Below are 16996 nucleotides of genomic sequence, written 5' to 3'. Positions count from 1 at the left end.
ACGCGTGTTCTAGCGCTTCTCTCAGCCTATTGGCTGCCTGCTCGAGCGGCCTGGGAGGCTCTCACTTCTGATTGGTTTAGCTCTCGCGAAGGCGGGAAGGCGAGGAGCCGTACGGGCAGGCGATTGGCTCGCTTCCCTGTCACTCACCCCGCTGAGCGGCGCGCGGGGCGCGGGAAGGGAGGGGGCGGTGCTGCGCAGGCGCCGCCGGCGCCATTGACGCCAGAGGCGCGCGCGGCGGTGACGCGGGTGGCGGAGCCGCTGGAAGCGCCGCCCGGAGCCGGGAAGAGCTGGAAGCGGCGCCAGGTCAGTGCCGGCCCCGGGGAGCGGGGTGGTGCCTGCGGCCCGCGGAGGCCCCCGGCCCGGCGCTTGGGTGCCGCAGAGCGGCCCGCGAGGCCCGTGCTCCCCGTGCTCCCCGCGCTCCCCGCACGTTGTGCCCGTCTGGGCCCCTTCCATGCCTTGGCTCCTTCCCACCGTCTGCCGTTCCTCCTGCGGTGTTTGTTGAGGCTTTTTCTTTGTTTTGTTTTGTCTTTTTTTTTTTTTAAGAGGTGCTGCTGACCTCCTCCTGTCCTACAGAAACCAACACAGTTCGATGTTTAAACCTCACACATAGAATGCGTAGGGAATGGGAAGCTGTGCAGACGGCAGAAGGATTCTCCACTCTGGCGTTAAAGCTTAGTCTGCTGCTGTAGTCCAGGAGGTCTGTGTAGTTTGTCATTTGAAGGGAGATGCAGGGCTATGGGCGTCTGAGGAGTAGCTGACTGGCAGAGCGAGCCCATTCCTGTTTGCCAGGTTTGAGCCAACCAGCCAGCGGTGTAGCCATTCAGTTTGCCAGGTCAGCAAGGTGAGGCTTGTGGGGTTTTTTTCTTCTTTTTGGTTATTTTGTGGGCGGGTTTTTTTTTGTTTGGTGGGGTTTTTTTGTGTTTTAATTTTCTTCTGGCGTCAGGAACGTGCTGGTTCCCTGAGAAGCAGGAGAACATCACATCTCATAGTGGCTCCGAGCTGTTGTTAAATGGGTCCAGCTGTCAGGCTTCTGCCATTCCAAGCAGCTGAGAACGAACAGGGAAGATCAGCATTCTGAGAAGGGTGTTCAGCCGTGCACATCTAGGGTGCATTTTCATGAAGTGTAGGTGGTTTGATATTTTTCATCCACGAAAGGTGGAGATTTTTCTTTCATCCTTTCCAATGTAGTGGTATCCTCTCTTACCTGCTGGTTTTGTTGCTTGTCAGAATTCTCCACCAGCTCATTAAACTGCTGAAAAATGTCGCAAAAAGGAAAAAAAAAAAAAAAAAAAAAAAAAAAGATGTGTTTTTCTACTGTTAAGTGATCGGTTTGGTGCAGGAGAGCTGGCATGAGTGGGGGCAGAGCCATGTGCCTGGGAGAGGAGCACATGTCTTTATGGCAGGAATGAGGCTTGATGGGAATTGCATTCCTGCCTTCCACTTCCTGTGACATACAGCTCACTTTCTCACCGGATGCCTTAGGAGATTCTTCTAAACAAGAAACTCTCTTAATTAAAGCTAATCTGATGTCTTGTTACTTAGTTTCTTTGTTTCTTTATTGCTTCTATCCACAGTAGATACACACTTGCACTCTGATGCACTAAAACTGTACTGAATCCAATACTTCCATAGTGTTTCGTTGTCTTTCTGGAATTTCCAAAAGACAGTATTACATCACCTATCATGATGAAAAGTGTAGTGTTCCAGGGTTTATTGAATCCATAATGTGAAAAGCAATTACTGCTTTTTTCCTCTCAGAAACCTAGAAAGGAATGCTGGTGTTAAGCCCACTGTGCTTTGGTGTAATTATGACTTCCTAGGCTTGATATGTGAGAGAAGTGATCTTACTTTCTTCCCTTTAAACAAACTCCCAAAACCTTACAACTGCATTGTGCGAGGGCCAATGCTTACACATCTCCAAAATAACACATATTCTGGTGTGTTCAGGTCAGAGTGTAAACTGTAAGGGGTTCTGGTGTCCATAGTTAAAATCTTCTAGTGGCTTCACGTTACAGTTGAGTCAATTTTGCCACCATGTGGGGAAAGCTCGCTCATCTACGTCCTTAGCCATGCATTCTTTTCTCTGCTTTGTGTTGGCTCTAGTCTGGTAACATAAATGATACAATTCTTGAACTTTTCCCCTTTGCCCTCTCTGAAATATCCCACTTTTTTATTTTGGCATGTTAGTTTCTCACTTTTTATCAACTTGATTCACATTGCTACATGAACAGTGAACTGTCAGAATTAGGACAGCAGGGTGGGGCTTGTGGCTAAAGGCAAGGAAGGAAATGATTTCCTCATGGGAGGGAAGGGGCCATTTGACTTAAGCTGTAACAGGAAGTTTCATCCATTTGTATACATGCACACAGGTGGTCCTTGACTTTCCTGACACCTTGCTATTGTTTATGCCGGGTTAAGATCATAAAAGTGATTGAGAATTACATCTTGAGCCTGCATTGTTGAATTTCTGCCTCGTGTGGTCAGACCTTGTGGCCTTATTACACCTGGCTCCATGTATTTTTATTTGTGAAATTAGGAGAAAATGCCCTCCTTTCAGGCAGGCCCCTCAGCCTTTCTGTGTGCAGCTGCAGCACAACTTTTCATCCTGAATGAAGAAAACCCTTTGATATCTGTGGCCTCCTGGCTTCAGTTTATGGAAAGCCAACAATAAGATGGGATTTAAGTGAAAGCAGATGGTTCTTTTCTGCCCTAATATTTCAAGGCAGGTCTTGCAGTGAAAATACACTATTTCTCATCAAGATATAGTGCAGGAGGAAGGCTGAGCAGCAGTGTTCTTGAACTTTCCAGGGAATGAAACTCAGTGAGCTCCTGATAAAATGCCAGAAGACTTTGGCTTTGCAACTGATGTGGGATAAAGGCAGTTCCGGGCTCAATACAGAGAGAAGCAAGTAAAAACAAGACTTGAAAGTGGAAGATTCTGTGCCCTTCTCTGGAAAGGATGAGTAGTGTCTGAGGTTACATTGTACAGACATTGAAAGTCTTGATGGCATGTTTTCCCACTGTAGTTCTGAAATGTATGCCTTCTCTCCCTGTTCTCAGGAAGATTCAGAATTGCTTCTCGTAGCTTAACCTCATCATCTTCTGAAAGACAGAATTTTAAATCTGGTTAGAGTGAGAGGCTACAAAACTGGGATCTGGTGTTTGCAAGTGACACCTGGAGCAGGATATGGCATGCACTGGCTCCAGGAAGCCTGTTGTACCTGCCACATTTACAGGTGAGGGGATTCTCCTATTATAACCTGATTTTGATTTTACCTCAAGAAACTGTGTCAGTGGTGTAAGGAAGTAACTTTTTTTTTTTTTTTTCCCTTTCTTAAAAATCTTGTGTCGGAATCTTGGAGAAACATTTTCCAAGCAAATCAGCAAAGGCTGGTTTCAAAGACTTAGTGAAAAACAGCACTAACTATATAAATGTGGGGAAAAATAGGAAGCACCTGTGCAAGTGTTAACAGTATGTCTGATAGATTAGGTTCACAGCCAAACCTGCAACTCCAAATTTTCCTCCAAAAGAGATCTGTGGTGTTATAAAGGGTTTGTGTATCCGTGTGAGTCTGAAGAGCAGTCTGCTTCCTTTCTTAAGATTCTGCTTTTAAAGATCCTTTGTCAAATATATGAATAGTGAGACCATTACATTTTCTGGGTAAAATTAATGTAAGTCTCAAAAAGTTACAAGTTGAAACAGAATGATCAACATTTGTAGTATTGGATAAAAATTCATATTAGTTCACTGGCTGATGACTTCATATTTTCAAGTACCAGTTTCATCTACATTGTAGCTTCTAGGTTATAACCCTTCTAGCACTTTTTGTCTCACTTTTAGTCAAGAAAAGCAGGAAGAAAAACAGATCTAACTTCATTAGCGCAATTCCTGTTAGAGTTCATTGAAATTGAAAACTCTTGAAATTGTTGTATGTGGAGAAGAATAGTTCAGTTGCTTTGATGTTGCATCAGAAAAATCCTGAAAGTGGAGGTGTTTGCTCAGTTAAATTTCTGGCTTCTGTGTGGTCTTTGTTCCCATCATACTGAATGGGGTTTTTTTGCAGTCACTTGTTTTTGTCTTGATTTCCTTTCTGGCATCTCTGATTATGCTGAAGGCCTCGTACATTTACTCAACCTGAGGTACAATCTTGCAGAAGGTACCCTGATTTTCTTCACCCAACAGATCTGATTGTGGTGTGTAACTGTCTCTTTTTTCAGTGTTGCCTTTTATAGACACATCAATATTAATTCTTTCAATTACAGCAATTTTAAAAACCCAGCAGATGTGTATTTAGGTTTGCTGTCCTACTGTGTTAACACAGACAGGTCTGCTTTCCTCCTGTACCCATAATACTGAATCGTATTAATGTAATTACCCAGAGCAATTCCCCAACAACTGTCTCTTTTAATAAAGTCCATGTTTAAATTTGGAATTTTTTCTTTTGGCTGTTTCTGAATATGATTCTGTCCAGTGTGCCTTATTATTGATGCTGTAGGTGCTTACTGGCATAGCTGAGTATCTTGGCCATTGATTTTTTTTTTTTTTTCCTGAAAATGTTCCTTGATGTTCATAAATTATTAAGGTCAGTTCAGACATTATTATGAAACATATGCACGTCCATTAAAACCTTGTTAAAAGGTGTTACCATATTTCTTTGCACATGTAATTAATTCAGGCTTGACTTACTGCTTCAGGGGAAGGTGAAATCATTGCTCAGGGATGCAACAGTACAGTCCCCTGGTTTTGAATTTTGTGAGCTGTATTGGCGTGTTTTTTGCCTGGTGGAAGATGGTGAGAATTTGCAGTTTAGGGATTAAAAGCCTTGGATTCTTCATGGGCTAGACATCAGCTTGGCCTGGTGAGATCTGGCAGCTGTATGCACTTGGCTTTGGTTTATTTTTCCCCTCAAAGATGGCACTAGTCAGTTGTTTGTTTCACCCGAAGGCTGTCCTCTGCAGGATTTAGAACTTAACCTGTGTTAATCCACTTTTTGAAGTAGAGGATAACAGGAAAGAATGGTTTCTGGTATTTTCAGGATGCTTGTATTTCCATATATTCCCAGCTGGAAGGAAACCAGTATCACAGTCAAGAAGCCCTCTGTGACCTGACATAGAAGGTACATATGGACATAGAAGATTTGGACATCACTCAAAATCTCCAGCAGAGGAGAAGAAATGTGTTAAAACTCCTAGTCCCACTAGATGAAAAAGAATATTTTCTAGTGATTGACACTAAGAAATATTATTAAATCTCTGACTGTTGCTGAAAACTCTCAGAGTTGGTTTTATTTATTGACCCCTTGTAGGTCTCTGTTTAAGCTGTTTGAGTGCATAATTCAGGAAATTGTTCTTTAAACCTGTTTTGGAAGTGTCTGTGGAAATCTGCAGCTGTCTTATCAATGCAGAGGAAGTGCTTTCCATCAGCTCTCAGATGAGGTATCCAGAGTGAGATGTGCTTATTTAAAAACACTTTTCTCCTTTTTTTTATTTCAGCTGATATTCTGAAGGTCACTGTGCCCCATGCAAGTTGCATCACCAAGTTTTTCTGCAAGGAAGTTTTAGGGAAAGTGAATTGTTGAGAAGAGAAGGTTGTCTGCTCTTCAAATCAGCACTTAAAAAGCTTTTGACTTTAAAAATTTTAGTTTTTAAATCTCCTGGGGTGCCGGGTTTTATTTAAAATTGATCTTTACGTTCATTCTTTACTGTGCTTTAACTCTGAATAAGATTTAATCAATTTGAATATATCAAGGCTTCTTTCCAGCTTCTGCATTGACGTTGTTTTATAGTGTCAGTATGTTGCTGACAGATACAGTCAAAACCAAGATTTATCTTTAAGTGACTGAAAGACGGAAAAAATACCAACAGAATGAAGTTGATCTTAAAGGACAGTATCCTGTGACAGTATTTCGATTCGGTCTGGCTTAGAGATTCCAAAATACTGCATGGCTAACTCTTGATGGGGCATCCTTTATTGCTAACACTTTACCTTCAATGAAAAGCTCTATAAAGCTCTCCTTTGTGTGAGATAAATCACTGTGTATCTGGCATACAAGAGAAAGCTGACCGACTCTAGAAGTACTTGTTTCATGGTTGATTTGTGGTGTGATAGACGTATTTTAATTGAATTTCCTTAAAGGGAAGCTGTAGCTGGACATCCAGGCATTGTTTTTTGTAAGCTATTTTCAGCCTGCACACCAGCAGTCAACAAACTCAGTTAATTTCAGTTTGAGCACTGTGAATACCGTTTGGCCCTAAGTTAGAGGAAAAGAAAAGCTTAAGCGGGGAAGTGTTTTAGAAGAAAAACACGAAGGTGGTTTTTTTCTTATCCAACAGGCAGAAAAGACAGGATCATCTTAATTTACTTACTGTGAAGCTTCACATTCCACAGCCTAATTGCTTTGCTGTTGCACTGGCCATAACCATTGGGAGGAACATCCCTCCTCAGTGGCAGAAGAGGGTAGGGGTAGAAGAGGAGTAAAGCTTCAGTGGGTAATGTTACACTTTTCTGAAAGGACACTGTTTCTCATTAGAAAAAAAAATCCAAGCAGGCCACTGGGATAAATGATCACAGATTTTGGAGAAGTCTTAGCTGATGAAAGTGAGTCAGCAGCTGCTGGGTTACATGCAGAGCTGGTGATCTCTGGGGAATGTCTTAGTGTGGGGAGTGTAGAAAAGTTGTGTAATGGTGTTTGCCAAAGGGCCTATCACAGGTTTTATGATAGCGATGGAAAAAACAGGATACTCATCCAGGTCCTTTCTTCTGCTGTCGCTTTCTGCTTTCCTTTGTTTGATAGGCTTGAATACTGGGGAGATATGCATACAGTGTGTGCAACATCTAATGGAAGTGAAAATTGAGATTGGCAGAGTTTTGCAATTCATCATATTAGTTCACAGATGAAAATTGAGTAGCAATAATAAAGAAATGGAAATTAGGGTGTGGGGGGGTTTTTCTTTAGTGGAAGAACCTTTTGCTTAAGAAATGGTTACTCATGTCCTAAACTAACATAGGAAACTCATACTGAACAAGATAATTCAGAGTCTTATTTGATGTTAACTGGAAGTGCAGCTTTCTGAGTGGGTATTTCAAAAGCACCTCTAATACTTTGTTCTTACCTTGAATCCCTGCTGTTGTCTGTGAGCTAAATCTGACAGGGGGTGACAATGTGAGAGATTCCTTGCATGTGATCCTATATATGTTGCCATGTATGTCACAGAAACTTGTAATAGTCGTGATCATTTGTGCCATTTGATGTTAAGGTGAAGGAAAGTGAAGTGAAAATACAGTACTTAGAAGTGATTGTCTTATCACAGACAGCCTGGTTAAGTGATGGTAAGTAGCTCAAAGGATACTTCATGGAATACTTTCTTCTTTTTTAAACACATTGTCACTTCATGTTGGGTATGTCTTGATTTTTGCTTCATTTATTATGCTACATTCTTCATGGGCTTTTAAAGTCTGAGTGTGGGACTTTAAATGAAGGCTCAGTCCTTTTTAAGGGCCTATTTGCTCATACAAGAAGAAGGCTGAAGCAGTTTGTAGTGCAGGAGTTGGTAGTGCTAATGGTTTTCATGCTGCAGGTAGTTGTCTGAGGTCTGTTTATCAGAAAGTATCTGTTCTCATGGTGCAGCTGGGAGCTTTTGCTTGAGTGCATACCAGCCTGTACAGCGAGCTGTCCTCGTACTGCATCTCTGCCCAGGGATGGCTGAGGTGTTAAACCAGACAGGGCTGCTTACAGTGGGATCAAGTGATGTCAGCTGAGGCCATAAGACTCCTCTCCTGGGCTGTCTTAGGACCTTTCTTGCTGTAGCCATTTTCTTCTTTTCCCAATTTACAAGTCTCAGCTATCCCAAAACTGTCTTTTGGAGCTCAGCTTGAAGACAGCTTTCTTAGTCTAGCTGTGTTGGCTGTGACTGAATAGAAATGAAATGTGCTGTATGTTTTGGTACCAATTTCTCGTGTGCTTTTTAAAAAGTTTTACATGATTTTGTTTTGAATGAGAGGTACCATTTCCTATTTCTATTTCTGTAGCATTATTGACACCTAAGGAGACAGTAAGGGCTTGGGAAAGGGAAATGGAAAACACCCCATCCTTTTCTTACCTGTAAGTAAGATAAATAGAAAGTCTGGAAGACCAGAAGACTAGTTAAGAATTCATCTGCCTTTTTTTCCTTGCAGTATACATGAAGTCCAAGATCTGAACCTGCTATGACTGACCCAGACGTCCTCACTGAGGTCCCTGCAGCTCTCAAACGCCTTGCCAAATATGTGGTGCGTGGCTTTTATGGCATTGAGCATGCTTTGGCTCTGGACATCCTCATCAGGAACCCCTGCGTGAAGGAGGAGGACATGCTAGAGCTCCTGAAGTTTGACAGGAAGCAGCTAAGGGCTGTCCTCAACACCCTCAAGGGTGACAAGTTCATCAAATGCAGGATGAGGGTTGAGACAGCTCCCGATGGCAAAACCACACGCCATAACTATTACTTCATCAACTACCGCCTGCTGGTGAACGTGGTCAAGTATAAGCTGGACCACATGCGCCGCAGGATCGAGACCGATGAGAGAGACTCCACCAATCGTGCCTCTTTTAAGTGCCCCATTTGCTTCAGCACTTTCACAGATTTGGAGGCCAACCAGCTGTTTGACCCCAGGACAGGTAAGGGTACAGGTAACAGAGTGCTCTTGATGTCTCCTGTGGTTCTAAGTGCTGGACTTTAAGGAGACAGAGCCTTAGGAAAATTCTCTTTGAGTTTGGCCAGAGCTAGAGGGCACTCTGTTTCTGCAGGTGGTAAATGCTTGAGCAAAATACAAAAGCAGTGTATACAGACTTAACACAGACTGTACAGACAAACAGCACTCTTGGTGAAGTGCTTTTGAGTGACAAGCAGTAGAGAAATGGAAGCCTTAAAGTCACATGCAAGGGTGAATAAGGCAATCTGTCCTTGTTGGAAGCTGACGGCTTTTTGGTATAACCTGGTCTTGCCCATGAACTGTAAGACTTCCAGGTAGTTTGCAGAGAGGGCATATGTAGAGTTGACTTTAGTTGGTCATGCAAGGAGTGAGTTGTTACTGTTTAATATTCTCCTAGCCTAGTGCATTATACTGCACAACCCTGTTTCCTGGTGTAAGGCAGTCTCACGAAAGTTAAAAGAAATTACTTACAGACTTGTTTGTGGTTGGGAGTAAACAAGATTCTTATTCATGTATAAGTCTCAGTGGAAGTGTGTATCTGTCTCATGCATATGAAATGAGAGTCTTTCCTGGGTGTCATTGTCTACTTTGTGCTACTGTGCCAGGGAATAAAAGGAGGAACACCTGCACCTGATGAGATTGTTTTGCTAGTCTAATCTGGGATTATTTTGGGGGGAAGGCAGAGAGGCTAGGTGTTAATTTACTTTTTAAGTTTTTCCTTTTGAATTTTCTGTCCTGATCTTAGTTTTTCAGAAAAGTAAGAGGACAAAAGTCAGGATAGCTCTTGGACACATTTAGGTGTGATGTTTTGTGTCAGTTAACATAATGAGAAACTGTAAATTTGACTCTTCAGGAACATTGAAGCTTTTAATCTAGGGTTACTGATGTCTAACCTGCAAAGTGCAAATGCCCAGTAGATGTTCAGCCTATCATTTTCCCTTTTTCCTGCCTCCAAAGTTAAAAAGCTGTGAAACTCCTTTTACTTGAGCAACCATGAAGATGTTACTTAGTACTGGAGAAGCAAAATCCACTAAGTCAAGTAACAGTTGTTGATAAAATTCAGTGCAACTCGCTGAGTAGAAGTTGCTTCCTTGTGGAGGACCAAACCAGCAGTGCCAGCACAAAAGTTCTGTGCTCACCACTGAGTGTAGAAGCTCTATGTGCTGTCCACAGTTAATGACTGTGGTGGCTATGGTTGAGTGTGTTGGGCTGAAGGGAAATAGTGCTTTTGTAGCTTGCATTGGTAAGGGGAGAGTAGAGAACCTGTGCAGAGAGCACACACAGTGGCAAGTGTGAGACACTGATTCCGGGGGGACCTGTAGCATTTTGCAAAGGCCTGTGGCCATTGCCTCCCAGCCTGTGTGGGCAGTGAGTTCTGACAGCAAAGAACTGCCTGTCAAGGAGGTGCTGAAAATAATAACACTGGAATTTGGCTTTGATACCAAGGCCAGGAACTGATAAGGTTAACTAAGGGTCTGTCTGCAGTACAGGCACTGGCTGTGTCCACAATGTGAAATCATTCACTGGCACATGGGGTGTTTTATTTTCTGATGGAGGAAAAGGCTGAGTGCTGTTTTCTCAGCAATTCCCAGGAGCTGAGTTCTGTCAGTATTTGTGCAATAACAAGATTGTCAGTTTACCTCCACTTACTTTCAGTAGGAGCATATCTGCCTAGAATTTATGTATATTCTGTTTCTATTTATATTATTTTTTAACTTCATCTAAATAGTGTACAATGATACTGTTGTATGGCTGCTTTATATTGTAGTGGATTGTGTTGTCTGCACGTTTCCTGCTGCTCTGGAATTCTGTATTAGAAAAGAACTGAGAGACCTTTAGGTCTTTCACAGAGGAAGCTCATGAGGTCAAGGCATGCAGAGAAACAAGGTTTGTTAGATAGTGAATAGCCATCCTTTTCCAAGAATGTCTTTAGCTCCTGTCAGTGCTAAAGATAAGCCTCTCCCACTCCTGGAAACTTGTGGCTGTACAACTGCTGAAGGGTAGCTGAAAGCCACATAGCTTCAGTCACAGTTGACCTGAGCTGTTCTTAGACTGCAGCTTTTTTGATAAGACTTCGTGAATTAAAAGGCCTGCAGGGCCAAAATCTGTTAATCCATGGAGCAGGTAGGACATGGAAGGCATCTTCTGCACCAGTCTGGACCAAGCTGCACTTAAATTGAGAGTTTTTTCTTAAAAGATATCCTTTTTCTCTGTCTGCCTTTTGTCCTTGTCATTCAGAGACGTGTACGATTTAGATGTCCTGCGTTTTCTTCTGCTTTGCTTTCCTCTTTCATATCTACAACTCAAATGCAAATTCTGAGCAATTGTAGAATGGGAGAGTTGCTCTTACCCTTCCTTATTAGCAAGGGTGAAGAGGTTTCCAGACCCCTTCCATGACTGTGGTCATTATACTGGAATTTGTGAACTAAGAGTGCTTGTGAAGAACCTGTCCATCATTTGGGTCTGTAGAGCTCTTTAATTTTTATCACAGCATCTGTGTCTACCTCTTGGATTTAGCAGAGCTTTGTTTCTTACAGGTCAAGTGGCTCTCTTTTGGCTCTGTTCTTTACTCTATCTCTGAATAATGTTGAAATAAATGGAAGTGGGTTTTTTTTCATCAGAAAATGTGATTATTGATGGTTTTGGAGGGTAGATGTATGTCTGCTGAGAGAAAATAATTGATAATAAGAAGGGTATGTTTTCAGGGCATGTAGGTACAGATGTGCTTTTGACTGCTTTTCACTTAACTTGGGAAAAATACTTTGAACAGAGTAGCGTGTTTGCCACTAAAGTAATTTTAAATGTAGATTTTAAATAGTAGAAGTGTTACTTTGAGAGTGTGTTCTCTCTCTTTTTAAAAGCGTTATAAGATTTTTTTCTCCATCCCTTTTTGTGCCATCAAATATCTCAACCCAAAAAAAGCTCCAAAGACTTCCTATGCTGTCATAGGTTGAACAACTCTTATCTGGTACTTCAAGGAAGTTCAAGGACAGGATGTGAGACAATGAAAGGCAAGATGACACAAAAAACTGGAGTTTTCCTGCTTCAGCTCACAAGGGGATCTTTTAAAAAGTGAAAAGAAATGCATGCTGTGTTGGAGGAGTTGCTTGGTTGTATGACCAGTGAGTGTCTCCTAACTCTGAGGATGGCATGCCCAGGTCAGGAGTTGTAGCCCCATCTGTTCTGCCTGAGGAGCTTGAAAAGGAGATCTCCAGCTGTCACACTTTCTCCTCAGTGGTGTTTTTTACTGTTGCCTCCAAAGAAGTGGTATCAGTAACCTCTGGGTTTAGAGGCAAATAGCTTGAACACAGCATGATTTTATTGTGCGAAAGTTTGCAATGGAAGCTTGTAGCAAACCTTAGAAGAACTTTCTGATTGAAGAGTTTGTCAATTTGCAGTTTGCCTATTGATGGGAATTAGTGCAGACTGGGTTGTTACAGGCTGAGCAGGCACTTTTGCAAGCGTTTTGTAATCTACAGGAGGGAAAATACTAATGCTGTATGAATGAAGTGTTACTTCGAGCTTTGTGTTCCAGATGGGATGACTGAGAAAGGAAAAAGATTGTTGTTTTCCTGAAAGATCCTAGTATAAGCACTTGATCCTTGCCTTTTACCTGTATCATCATCTGCTGTCTGACCGTACTGTGGTATTTCATCACTCCTGATTCCACATGTGGAAGCTCAAAGCTTGCTGCTGCTGTTGTGATGAAACGTTATGCAGGTGGAAAACTGAAGCTATTCCCCTGAACAAGATAAGGGGCTTTCTCTTGAGGCAGGGGGTGTACCAGGAAAGAGTTTAACTGAGGAGCAGTAAGAAAAGCCAGCTGTGAGATGCATGATGTGAATAACACTGCTGGACTCGGTCTACTGCCGGGCCTGGGCTGACAGTGGACACATAAGGGAGCACTGGGTCTTCCCGTTTCACCTAGAGTTCGGATGCTACATTAGTCTCTTAAACCTATGGGAAGAATTTTCGTCTCTGTGCTTTTAAATGTAGAAGCTGCAGAAATTTGGGTTCTTTAGGCCAATCCCTTGAATCGCAGATCAATCTAAACAACTCGATACCATCTTGTGGATTGGCTTTTTGGAGAATTAAATCCGCCCACGTGCCTTCAGTGGAGTGCGGGGGAAGGAGGGCAAGAGCTGCATTTCTCACCCGGTAGAGGGCTCTGTCTTTTCTCTCTACAGATGGGCTTGAGTTGCTTAATCAATGGAATGTCACAACACTGGAAATTATGTTAATGGGTGTGTGTTTCTGTAGTGTGATTAATTGAATCTGAATGGAGAAGGTCTCTGATGTATCCTATTGTCATACCCTAATCATATTTGTAAATCTAGTGAAGTGTTGGAGTTAACTGTCAAATTCAAGGTCAGTTTGAAAGAAAGTATGTGAGTAGAAACTGCAAAAGGGAGAGTGAGGTGTAAGTGAAGGAGTGGCAGAAATGAGATTCTGCAGTGCATCACACTGGTATTCAGTCCTGGATTTCCTTAGGTAGTCTAAATACCAAATTGTATCAGTATACTCACCAGTGTAGCAAGTGTATTTGATGTTAGAAAGTATAAGGCTAGATGAAGTAGTTTTTCCACTGTTCTCTTCTACCTTTGCAATACAATTTCTACCCAGTCTTGTGTTTCTTTCACTTCTGTTACTGTGAAGAAAAATATTGACGTTACCAGTACATCGTAATTACAGTTGATCTCTCATGTACATCTATACATTGTGTCCTCACCATAATATTCAGTTAGATAAGGTGCGAACAGTAGTGGAAAGAAAAGGATGGAAGACAAGTGGGTAATGTGAATTGGAAAGATGATGCTTGTTGGGATGTTTTTAATTGCAGTTGTAATCACTGAAGTATTTTGTTGCTTTTGGAAATCACAGCAGTTAATTACTTGTCTACTCTTTGTACTCCCACAGTTTGCTCTTGGTTTGGTGAATGATTTTGTGGGGATGTCTTGCTGTTCCTGAAAATGCAGTGTAATGGTAACATACTGTGTATCTGGATGCCTTTCTTATTCTGTGTACTGATAAGAAATTTAATTTAGGAAGAACAAATTGAAGGTGACAATATCAGTTTTATAGAAGGAAAGACAACACCTTGAATATCATTTTAACCCACTTGTTTTACTGTCAGCCTCTCAGATGTCCTTTGTGTACTTCCTAACAGAATTGCACGTAACACATTCAGAGACTGGTTTTCTGTACCTGTCACAAGGCACCTAATATCACATTCAGGCAGCCTGTGTGCAGCTGAGCGCTTGTATGATTTGGGCCCTGTTTCTGAGATGAGAAATTTGACTAGTCTTTCATTTTTTTGCTTTGCTACTTTTGCTTTGCTACTTTTACTTTTGCTTTGCTACTTTTGCTACTGCCTTTTCTCCTGAGTGCTCAGCTCCTCACTTCACCCCCAGTGAGCTGCTCAGAACACATCTGTCTTCTCGTCTTCTTTTGAATTGCCACTTCCTCAGGCAAGTTCTATGTTAGCTTCAAAACTTCCTCATCTGATTCAAATTACTTTTGAGCCTGTCCTATCTATTTTGTTAATTTTTTATTATGCTTCCCCTTTTCCCTGCTTTTTGCCTTACCCTTTCTTGGGGAGCTCTTGTGTCCATTTCTAGTACATCTCTTTTTGTATTCTGTCCTTTCCAGCCATTAGAAAAAAAATAAATCACATGGAGCTATTTATTCTATATATTTACACAATGTAGTCAGTGCTATTTGATCTTTATGCTGTTGATTCTTGTCCTTTAAGTTCAATAATTTTCAGACATTCTGGATAGCTTTGTCTGCCATGTACTGCCATGTGTGTGCTATATGATGCTACTACTATAACAATTTACAGCTTTTAACCAGCCAAAATGAGGACTTGGCAAGTCTTAATGTAAATAGGCATACCAAAACTTCCCTTGAAAAAGAAAGAATTCAGAACAGTTCTGCTTTGAACAACTTCGTGTTCTGTGAAGTTGTGGGTTTTTGTTATCATTGTTAGCTTTCCAAGTGCATAAAAACCCAACAGTGTGATTTTCCTTGACTCTACAAGCACATTTTGTTTGTCTGTGCTACCACTGAGAGCTTTTGGCAAACACCAGCAGAAGGAAACTGTCCGTGCTCTGCTTAGTTTTTCTATTTCTATTCAGATTCCTGGCAAAATCTCCAAGAGTATTCCTGTCAGCTTCACTCTGCTTCAGCTTGATAAGGCTTGGAGCCACAGGGAAAGGAAAACTGAGAAAAACGTATCAGGATTAACGCATATCTTCCTCAAAGTAAGAATACTCTGTAGAGTGACTTAAAGGGTACATCTTTAACTCGAACTCATTCCCTGTGGGTTGGGCACCCTGTCTGGAAGGTAACCAGCTGGTCCAACCATGGATCTCTCAGCTTGATGGAGAAACAGGTGAAGGTAGGTTTAGAACCTGTGCTATGCAGAAAATCAGGCCAGAGGACAAGCTGCTGCCTGCAGAATGCTGGCTGGTCACTTCCCTGTATTCTACACTGACCTCTGGCTGGAGTGCTGTGTCTCTTAGATTAAGAAAACCTATCTGATAAATGCATGGCCTGACTTACAGTATTGATGCCTTTTTTTTTTTTAATCTGCAAAGGGCATTTTGTTATTTGAGTGCACAAAGTAATTGCCCTTCAAGTAAAGGTTATCACTTTAACTTCTCTTAGCTTTGCAAATTGAAATAGATAGCAGCAAGAGGATCTCTGTAAAATCTGTGAATATTGCTAAGCCATTTTCAGTGATGAAAGCTGAACTGCAGCATTCCTATCTTTTATTGTAGTAACTTGTTCTTTTGAAACTGCATTCTTGGTAATGCTGTCTGCAAAGAGTGTTACTGTTTTAGACATGGGCATCTCTAAGTCAGATCAAGAGCTCATGGAGAATCCTGTAACTTGTATTGCAGTCTCTCTGCTGCTGGATGCAATTCAAGGGTATAGTATGTTGGCTCAGTTGGTATTTTGGTGTAGCCTTCTTGATTGAAAGAAAAAATACCGATCTACGGTTCCCACTGGGCTTCCTTTGGATAGTCCCTCTGCCCAGTTGTGCTTTTCTGTGCTTAGTGTCTGGCTTAATTTATCCAGAGTAGGACCAACAGAAGAACTCTGTCAGCTCAGAGCTGCTGAGGTTGTGCATATGTGCATGGAGAAGAAATAGTTTACTAAGAAGAGGAAAGGATTCCTCTCTTCCAGTTTATAGTGAATACATATTGAATACATATTAAATCATCTGACGCTTCTGAATGATCAATAATTTGATGTGTGTCTCATCCATTTTTTGAATGTTTAATTTACCTTTTTGAGATAAATTTCTTTGCTTAAAAATGGTGTTACAGTAATTTTAATTTAGTTGAGCTAAAAACGATCTGCACACTGAGATGAATGAGCAACGTGATATTCCTCTAGATAATAGAAAGTTGTTCTTAAGGTGCTGCCTTTTTTTTTTTTTTAAACATGAAAGGTTACATTTCTCCCCTTCTCTAACTGCAAATCTATCTCAATCAGGAGTGGGAAACTGTGGCATGCAATGTAGGTTAATGTTGTTGTGAAATGCCAAAGGAAATTTGGTTGATATTTTAAATTTTCTTGAATTTACTGCCTAAACTATGGCCAAGGAATAAATACATACAGGCAATTCCAGATACACATTGCAGTCTGTGATCAAGTTGCTATTTCACAGCTGAGTTACAGCCCTGCTTTGCCCTTGGAGCACCTTGCATGCCTCATTCTCCACTGATAACCTGCTGTGGCCCCCTGGCAGAGCTTATTGACTTATATCCTGTACAGTGCTCTAGAGAAATGTATTTTAAACTGCTTACTGGGCCCCTGGACTGTCTTTGTATAGCTGTACTTGGTTCTTGGCCAGAAAAAACCTGGTGTCTATTTGGCTTTCAATTTAAGATCAGAGTAATACAGCTGGGTGTGTTTTCTCCCAAAGTGCTGTCAGGGTACAAGCTGGAGGCTCAAGTGTGTCCATCCTGTACAGATATGTGTCTTTGAGAGCACACTGCAAGTCAGGTATGGAGCTTGAAGAAGGAAAATCTGTCAACCCACGTGCGAGTAAGTGATTCTGCTGCTTGAGGAACAAGCCTTTTTGCAATCTAGAGTTACCAAGGTTTTTTTGCTTGAAAATATGAGATTTGGGGATGCAGAAAGAAGAGAGTGGAAGTGCAGAGATCATGGGATCTCAAGTGCAAGACAAGATGCATTTTAGAAGATAAGTAAACAGTCCAGTGTCCAGTGTTCCACCTAACCTTGAGCTCTTGGGAGAGAGGCAACAGTAGCAGGAGGCATGAAACCTGCTTGGTG

At 41.7% G+C, this 16996-nt stretch overlaps 1 protein-coding gene across 3 annotated transcripts in view; it reads left to right on the top strand.

Moving 5' to 3' along the window:
* The first annotated feature begins 204 nt into the window (after nt 1–204).
* GTF2E1 (general transcription factor IIE subunit 1) overlaps nt 205–16996 on the top strand; it is a 49099-nt gene continuing 32307 nt past the window's right edge. Inside the window, exons 1-3 of one of the 3 annotated variants that reach the window (XM_032098450.1) lie at nt 281–303; nt 3061–3236; nt 8177–8654. In XM_032098450.1, the coding sequence (XP_031954341.1) occupies nt 8207–8654 (448 nt within the window). In that variant the 5' untranslated portion in view covers nt 281–303; nt 3061–3236; nt 8177–8206. Of the gene's footprint in view, nt 304–329; nt 842–3060; nt 3237–8176; nt 8655–16996 lie in introns of those variants that run through there. The other 2 variants (XM_032098448.1, XM_032098449.1) reach the window with 2 other exon arrangements.

The sequence above is a fragment of the Corvus moneduloides genome, chromosome 2 (genome assembly GCF_009650955.1).
Source record: "Corvus moneduloides isolate bCorMon1 chromosome 2, bCorMon1.pri, whole genome shotgun sequence".
Classification (NCBI taxonomy): domain Eukaryota; kingdom Metazoa; phylum Chordata; class Aves; order Passeriformes; family Corvidae; genus Corvus; species Corvus moneduloides.
Note: the sequence above shows the minus strand (reverse complement) of the source record. Positions and strands in the feature narration are given on the sequence as shown.